We start from the raw sequence: 8618 nt of genomic DNA, 5'->3' as shown, positions 1-8618 counted from the left end.
ACCTTATTCCGGATCTGATGATTCGTTATAAATTTTTATGTTGAAACATTTTTCGCTCGTTGGTTCTTTTTTTGCAAAGTTCATCTGCTGCTCACTGAAACGTATCCATCAGATTGAAGAAGAATCCCGGATGGAAAAACTGAATAAAGGTATAAAGCTAACTGACCACAGGGCAAAATATTTCAGTTTATTTTCGGATATTTTCAAAAGTTTTCACTTTGAGTGCGCGGGTGGTGTAAGTGTAACGTGTAACGTGGCGGCGACAATATTTTTTGCGATGGTTCTTCCTGCGAAATTATTAAAATTTACACTTCTCTTAATTTGTGTTAAGTTAATTGCACCGCAAATTGCAAGCTCAACTACCCACTCTGATGTTTTTAATTATTGCATACGGGAGACTGATCATCGTCATCAAGGATTGAAGGAGTGTGTAGGAAGAACGGCTATTAGTTTTTTGCAGTCGTTTAACGAGCATGATAATTTTAGTATATTTACCGACTTAATTGCTGAGAAGGATGAAAATGTAGCTTCGCGTTCTATTGTTAATTTTTTGGACCAGGATCCGGTGGACTTTAGGTTAGTTTTTTTTTTATGTTTTACAAGAGTTTTGATGAACTTTCATCTTGGTTGTAAAATTTGAAATTAATTGGTTTTTAAATGTGACCTTATAAAAGTTTCATTAAGCAAGTGAAGTGAAGGATGGATATGTTGAAAATAATTTAAACTTTAAGGAAATAATTGGGAGAAATGTTGTTTGTAAAACATGGATATTAAAATTAAGAAAGAAGCATTCTTTTTCAATATGATATAAAAGAGTTTGTCGATTTTGACCAAACTTATTAATAGTAATACAATAGGTGAGCCGAAATATGCAAAACTTCCCTTTGAAGATTTGATAAAATATCCGATTTATGGAATAAAAAATTCTGATCTTTAAAAGATGTATGTGCTTAATCGTGTGTTATTACATATGTGACGCAGCTTCGAAGGAAACCATTGCTTCCCTTTATAAATTTAAACCAATTCTTTGTACGAGTATTGTAACGGATTTATAGAATACCTTCAGTTTATATGCCGAATTCGAGTGTCTAATTTAAGAAAGAACTTTTCATGACAAAAATTAATTTTGGAAGATTTGTAATTCCTCGCAAGAGGCAGAACAAACACTTTAGGTGACAAATGTCAAACAGGCAGAGATTAAACCCAAGACCTCCATTATGATAGTCCAAATAAAACTAACCATCACGCCACAGCAGAGCGACGTGACCGACTCAAATATCTAAAAAAATAAAGTACATAACTGGGTCGCACGAACTTTTTTCTGTATTAAGACTCTGTTCACAAGTACTACAGGGTTGTCCATTTTTCGGTTTCAAAAATAAACATAAAAAGAGGCTGGGATGTGACCCATACTTTTAACTTCCCAACTTGTCTGTCGATTTGTCTTGCTTAAAAGGTTTGTAGGTTTTCTTAAAAATTTTAAAATCAGCAACAATGCAAGAAAACAAATTTTTACCAATTTTAGTTGCATTTCTTAAATTTTAACAAATTGGATGAATGAAATTAATTTGAGAGATATCAAGAACCGAACATGAATTTTTACCAAATTTGCGTACTATTTTTTGTAAATTTTTTTTTTTATTAGCTTTTTGAGTCGTAAGTAAATTTTTACCAAGTTTTATTATTGTTTTCTTGTTAGGTTTTTATTTTTTGTAAAAAAAATAGATTTTCCTCAAAATTTTACTGATATAAAAGATGAATGTAGTGAAGCCATAATCTCAATTTTTGAAAAGATATTTGAGTTGAAATGCAATTTTTAACATTTTTGAGAAATGTTTTATTCAGGTTTTTATTTTGTATAAAAATAATTGAAAATCCAATTTTTTAAAAAATTCACCAAATGTTAAAAACTTTATTGTTCGTCGCACAAAATTGTTTTAGAGATAAAATCATTTCATTTCGTAAAATTTTCGAGGTGACAATTTTGTTTTTTTTTTCGTTTTTTTGTATTTACAAAAAAACCCGTTAATTGGATTTAAACAAAAAAATATCCTTGTTTCGTATCACGTTACAATAAATTACAAACATTTAATTTAATTTGAGTCTCTAGCGTTTTTGGTGCGTAAGATATTTAAGGTAAACCATTTTTTTAACTGTTATGGTAAAAAAAACACTAACGGAATTTTCTTGAGAGCCCTCTCTGCATCTTTCTGCCTTATTATATGTATAACAAAATTTATTTGAAGTCGATATTTTTTTTGATTCTTGAGCTATGGACAACGAAAAAACGTCGCGAACACTTTCACTTACAGCAGCGATATTTTTAATGGTACGAGCAAAAAGATGATGCACAGGCCTTACAATATTTGTTACCAATCCAGTCTCTTTCACATTGGTTTTGAATGCCTGCACATTGTAATGAGTGGGAAATATTGAGTCTGGTAAAGCATTCCACGTTCGTGTAGTGCGACTAAAACAAGAATCTCTGTGCTTTACAGTACGACCGAAGTTGAAGGGTAAACTGATGGGCATTTCTAAAAGAACGAGTATTACGGTTGAATTGTTTGAGAGGAGGAATGCAACTGGCTATTTCATTAGAGCATTGCTTAGCGATAAAATAATTAGAGACATGGAATCTTACGACACGGTGCTAGAAAGATGCAAAAGTTTCAGTTAGACAACTGTAACCTATCACTTTTAGAGCTCTCCTTTGAATTCTGTCCAAGAGACTCAAGTGGGTTATAGGAGCACCTATCCAAATATGGGAATTGTAGTCAAGTTTTGGACGAATATAGGCTTTTATAAATTATAGCTGTATCAGAAGGGGTAAAAGCTTCTTGCATCGTCGGAGAAAACCTAAACACTTAGAAACATTTTTGGCGATGTCAAATTTTTGATCACTATACAATAAGTGGTTTGTAATGCACATACCTAGGACTGAAAGCTATTCGGTCTCCTCGATGCAAGTACCACTCATGGATAGTGACATTGGGGGAGGGTTACGCTTTTGCGACAGTAGACAGCATTGGGGCTTCGAAGCATTAAATTCTACACGGTTTTTGATTCCTCATTGAACAATGCTGTCAAGATCTGAATTTTATGAGCTTATCATATACGCTTTCTTTGAACACATCCAAAGAACAAAGATGAGAATCTAAAAATTAATATGAAAAGCATGAGGGTACTGTCATCCGCGAAAAAATTTAGTGGGTTAGAAGTTTCAGACAAAATATCATTTATAAAAATGAGGAAAAGCGTCGCATCAGACAAAACGGAGCCCTGGGGCACACCAGCGTGTATTTTTTAAATATCAGATTTGAATCCGTCCAATACTTATTGAATTGAATGGTTTCTAACCCAACGAAGAAGGGATTCATCAATACCAAATGCACGCATTTTCGTTAAGAGAGCCCCTTAGGTTTTTCATGCTTTGCTGAGGCTCCAACTTATACTAAGAAAAATTCATGAGTTTTTTTGATCATATGTGTGAATCTTCGTGATTTGAAGTTATTAAGGTTAAATCATGGGAACACTGATTGGGAACTCGCTGTGTTGTTTTTATTTGTGAATTTTTGGGTACACAGTTGCTATTTTTTTTCTATTGTTTGGCAGGTATTAATTTGTAAGTTATTATCGTTTGCACTGTTTTTGATGGTATTTTTTTTCTTGGTTGCACTAATGGACCACTATTGCACGCATGCTCTCACGGCGAGGTGTAATCGGTTACTGTTATATCTAAGCGATCCACTTTCGTAAATGTCAGATTTTCAACTGAATTGGTTTAACAACTAAGTTTGACAGATGTCGAATTCAAGCCCTAAACTTTTGAAAGTGCAAAATAAATAACCTGTTACTTATATTTTAAAATTAAGAAAACTACCTTTTAAATAATTTCCATCTTCCAAAATGTAAACCCTTTTTCGAGATATTGGATTTTGAAAAAATAATTTAAATTGTTTTTTAAATCCAACAAAGACAATGATATTATTTAAGATCAAATATTATTGAGACATTAATAGAGCTTATGAAGAAAAAAATATTGAAATTGGTTCATTAGTTCTTGAGGTTCTGTAGATGGTATTTTTATTTAGCAATCATAAAAATATTGAAAGAAGCCAAGTTAAAAATGCAAATTTAGAGAAAATCAAAACAAATCAATCGGTTTGTTTTTAAGAAAATTTTAAGTTTCAATTTTTGACCACATTATTTGTCTGGGAACTTCTGATATTTGTAGTCTTAAAAAAAATAAATAACTTACAGTTGTGTTCATAAAATAGCAGAGCTGGTCACATTTTATTAGATTTTCATATTAGAGACTTTAAGCTTGAAGTTATACTCTACTTTTCCCGGTGAACACCCATTTCAAACTCTCTGGATATAGAGTGTTCATAAAAATAGCAGTACTTTTGATTTAATAATTAAAAAGTGTTAAAAAATAATTTTTTTATTTTTTCAGTAAGTAAATATTATACTATATACAAAATTAATAAATGTTAGCTTAAAAATAAACAATTGGACGCTCAAGACACTGCACCGAAGAAATTCGAAAACTTATTCGAAAAGTGCGTTTGAAGAGAAAAACCTACCAAAATATTTAATACATCCTAGGCTCAGCAAAAATGGTCAGTAACGCCTTTAAATGGCAAAATAAACCGAAAACGCGCGGCCCAAAAATAATGACTACTGCAAGAACTGACAGAAAAATAGTTCAGTTAGCAAAACAGGACCCTTTCATAACCTCTAGGAAAATAAGAAATGGACTTCAACTGTCTGTTAGCGCGGTCACAATACGGAGACGTCATTTAAGAGCAAAGCTACCTTCCCGAAGTTCACTCAAGGTACCATTCCTGACGAAAAGGAATGCGGTAAAGACAATGGAGTTTGTTAAAACGCATACAAATTGGGCAAAAGAGAAATAGAGGAATGTTCTGTGAAGAGATGAAACCAAAGTCTTTCTTTTTGGGTCCAAGGGTCGTCGAGAATAAGTGAGAAGACACAAAATGCAGCATACTATCCACTGTACACTATAAAAACAGTGAATAGGGACATTTCTAATTTTAAAAAATTGATTGAGCGAAAAAATAAGTTTGATTTCAAAACATATCTTTGTTTCCGACATCATGTGTCAAAAAACCATTTTAGTAAAATTCAGTTGTTTTTTTTTCTTATCAGAAAACCTAGATTGCGTATTACTAAGAATATTATCCTTTGTTAACAACAGAACTTTACATAACTTTACATAATTTTGAGGTCAATACCTTCATCAATTCTCGAAATATTCGAATCAAATCAGTTTTTTAGCAATTTTGCATTTTTTTTTGAAGAGTCTAATTTTTTTTTACAAAAAATCGATAGTTAGATTTTATAAAAAAAATTAAAAAGAGGGATGCGACCCACATTGATAACTTCCCATCCCTTCTGTCGATTTGTCTTGCTTAAAAGGTTTGTAGGTTTTCATGTTTTGTTAAACAAGTTTTCAGTTGAATTATTCTAAAAAAATTCAAAATGTTTGCCCTTTTTACCTTTGTTATAATTGTCTATGGTAAAAAAAAACACCCACGCAGTTTTTTTGAGAGCCCTTTCTGCATTATTATCTTTTTAACAAAATTTATTTGAAGCCAATATTTCTTCTGGTTCTTGAGCTATGGACAACGAAAAACGTCGCGAACGTACACACACACGCACGTACAAACTTCTTTTCAAAAATCTTTTATTTCCACTCTAAGTACCTTGAAACTTCGAGAAATGTCAAAATTTTCGATTCGACAAATCGGATCCATTACAATAACTTCCTATGGGAAGTTATTACATTTTTTAAATTGTCAAAAACCTTCATTGCATAAAACTATTCATAACGTAAGACCTAAGAAAAACGCATGGTTTGATTGGAGCTATTAAGAGGTCATTGTTGTTTTAAATCCAATCTTACTAAGGAAATCGACCAAAACCGGCCAAAAGTGACGACTAAAAATATTGCAATGTCCCATAGGCAGTAAACATTTTAGGTCATGAGTAAAAAATGTGAAGAATTCTTCTTCTTCCTCGTTGTCAATGTTACTCCATTTGTTAGATCGCTCAACAAAGCAAATCTCTTTACTAGACAGTTCACCGCCAACTTAACGCTGCCAGTGCGTGTTATGACTCCGCCTGTCATTGAGTAAGTAAGTGATTTTATGGGGCCAATCTTTTTTCGCAGTCGTACTGTGGTGAAAGTCCTTTTCAACATATCTAAATCCGCTAGTCCCGTTGGTATTCCTGCTTTGTTCTAAAGATGTGTTCTTCATCTATCCCACTCCTCAGTTGTCAGGTCTCATTCCGAACGGATTGGAAACAGCATTTGTTCAGGCCACCCCTAAAAAATCTTGCTCACCTTCTAATTACTGACCGATTGCACTTATATGTCCTTTCCTTTAAAAGTCATGGAAAAAGTGATTAAGAAGACCGAAAGCTTCTTAATTACCGACTTTCGGCTTTCGTAGAGATAGAGATAGGTCTACTAGTGATCTCGTCATTTATCTCACTGAACAGTGGAAAAATCTTTACATCGTTTTGGAGAAAGTAAGATTATTGCACTTCATATTTTAAAAGCATTTGGTAAGGTTTGGCATCAGGCTCTCTTGTCAAAAATGCATGTTTTTGGTTTCCATGAATCTTTGCTTCATTGAATTAGTAATTACTTTTTGGATCGTTCAATTCAAGTAGTATTGGATGGGTTCAAGTCTGAAGACCACAAAATAAATGCTGGTGTGCCCCAGGGCTCTGTTCTATCTACAACACTCTTTCTCATTTTTATTAATGATCTCCTACCTGCAACTTCTAATCCAATACATTATTTTGCTGACATCGCTCTTTTTCAGCAGCATGAAATCACTAACGTTATTTCCATCCTTATGAAGCTGCTGTAGTTAAACCACCTACTCAATAATGTTGAAAGTCAATTCTGCATCTTTCGATGTCATTCATTCATCTATAAACAAATTTTAAGTTGATATCTTTAGTGGTTCTTTAGATATGGATAACAAAAAATGATATCTCGAACGTGTATTATTACAGACGTACGTACACAAATCTTTAATTTATATTCTATGGAAATTTTAAATTCAACAAATCGGAGCGATTAAAATAACTTCTTAGGGAATAGTATAGTTTTTGATTCTTTCTAAAGTTTTCAAAAAAATCTTATCAATCAATCCTGTAAAATTTATGAAAGTTAGGTTTTGAACCGAATTTTATGCTAACAAACAAAAGTCTTAACTCAACATTGTATACACAATTTTGTCAAAGGTAACTTCTAATTAGTGGCCTTGACTACTGACATTTTATCAAAAGCCTTTAAACCGTTTTTGAGATGGTTGATTAATTTATTAATGAAAATAATATTTTAAGGGAAAAATATGGTAAATTTTTCTATAAGTTATAAGGTTGTTTACATTCGAAAACTCAACTTTACTGAATTCTACTTCGTTCAACTAACAGCCATCAAAACCAATTTTAAATTGTAAATATTCTTTTCAAAGTGAAACACAAAATGAAGTAATAACAATTTTATTGTCTATACACAGAGGTATACTGGAAAGTGCAGGAACTCTGGTCAGTGAAAGATCGTTACAATGGCGTTTGGACAATATTTATCCGGGTTTAATGTTTAAAATTGGTCCATCAGCAGATTCAAATAGTGTTGCAGAGTTTGTGATGGATAATAGCAAAGTCGACGGAAGGTTTTATTCGCCGACAGAGCTGTCTAGTGGTAAGTAGAGAAACATTATTTTTTTCTCTTTCAAAAATAATTGCATATTTGAAGGAAAAAATACTTGAAATTTCTCTTTTCTTTTAGCCAGAATACTAACAAAACAATATCTCTTGCCAATGTTGTTGGGATTCAAATTCAATGTTGCTGTTTTGGTTCCAATCATTTTTGGCCTTGTTGTTTTGTTTCTGAAGAAGTCACTTTTTCTAGTCAAAATTGCTATTTACATTAGCAGCGTTTTGGGAGTTGGTGGAGCAGCAACGTTGGCAACGTTATTTGGATATGGAGGCGGCGTTGGTGGCGGTGGTTTCGCTGGAGCGTTTGGAGGTGGCTTTCCACCAATTGTACCTGGTGGTCATGGTCCAGGCCCTGGACCGGGTTTATATCCCGGAAAAGACAGTCTCGTTGGGAATTATCAATCGGATTCTGATATCTTTAGTCATGATGCGGATTATTCTCGCAAGGATCGTAAAGTTGTTTTCAACAGTGGATCACAACAGTTTGTAACACATTCAACGCGATTGCCAGATAGATTTTATGATTATGAAAAGTCTGGGACAGCAAATCCCCGAGCTTCTAGAATGATCGAGGTGAAAAAAGATAATTTCGATTTTAAAGAAGATTGGAGTAAGAATAACGATGATGGATGGCATGTTGTCACATAGTCAAGGATATTTTTGTTAGACAACTTCTAGTTTATTTTAATAATAATTTAAGTATGTACATTTTTCTTGTAAATATATCAAGCTGGCATTCATTTTTAAAAATAATTTTTTTTTAACTTTTGGAACAATAAAGATAGAAATTAGAATATCTATTATTTTTAAAATCTTTATAACACAAAAGGCAATAATATGGACTTTAAATGGTA

The 8618-nt window shown here is 32.7% G+C and overlaps 1 protein-coding gene across 1 annotated transcript; it reads left to right on the top strand.

The window, feature by feature from the left end:
* The first annotated feature begins 211 nt into the window (after positions 1 to 211).
* LOC129939268 (uncharacterized) lies at positions 212 to 8412 on the top strand. The gene is made up of 3 exons (XM_056047237.1): positions 212 to 576; positions 7563 to 7747; positions 7835 to 8412. The coding sequence occupies exons 1-3, from the start codon at positions 278 to 280 to the stop codon at positions 8410 to 8412; spliced, it is 1062 nt and encodes a 353-aa protein (XP_055903212.1). The 5' UTR covers positions 212 to 277.
* The last annotated feature ends 206 nt before the right edge of the window (positions 8413 to 8618 follow it).

Source organism: Eupeodes corollae, chromosome 1 (genome assembly GCF_945859685.1).
Source record: "Eupeodes corollae chromosome 1, idEupCoro1.1, whole genome shotgun sequence".
NCBI classification, from domain to species: Eukaryota; Metazoa; Arthropoda; class Insecta; order Diptera; family Syrphidae; genus Eupeodes; species Eupeodes corollae.
Note: the sequence above shows the minus strand (reverse complement) of the source record. Positions and strands in the feature narration are given on the sequence as shown.

Excerpts from the sequence above, each read along its gene's own strand:
- LOC129939268 (XM_056047237.1), top strand. The coding sequence starts at position 278 with ATGGTTCTTCCTGCGAAATTATTAAAATTTACACTTCTCTTAATTTGT. Across the intron at positions 577-7,562 it reads CAGGATCCGGTGGACTTTAG|AGGTATACTGGAAAGTGCAG; the intron begins GTTAGTTTTTTT and ends GTCTATACACAG. Across the intron at positions 7,748-7,834 it reads GCCGACAGAGCTGTCTAGTG|CCAGAATACTAACAAAACAA; the intron begins GTAAGTAGAGAA and ends CTTTTCTTTTAG.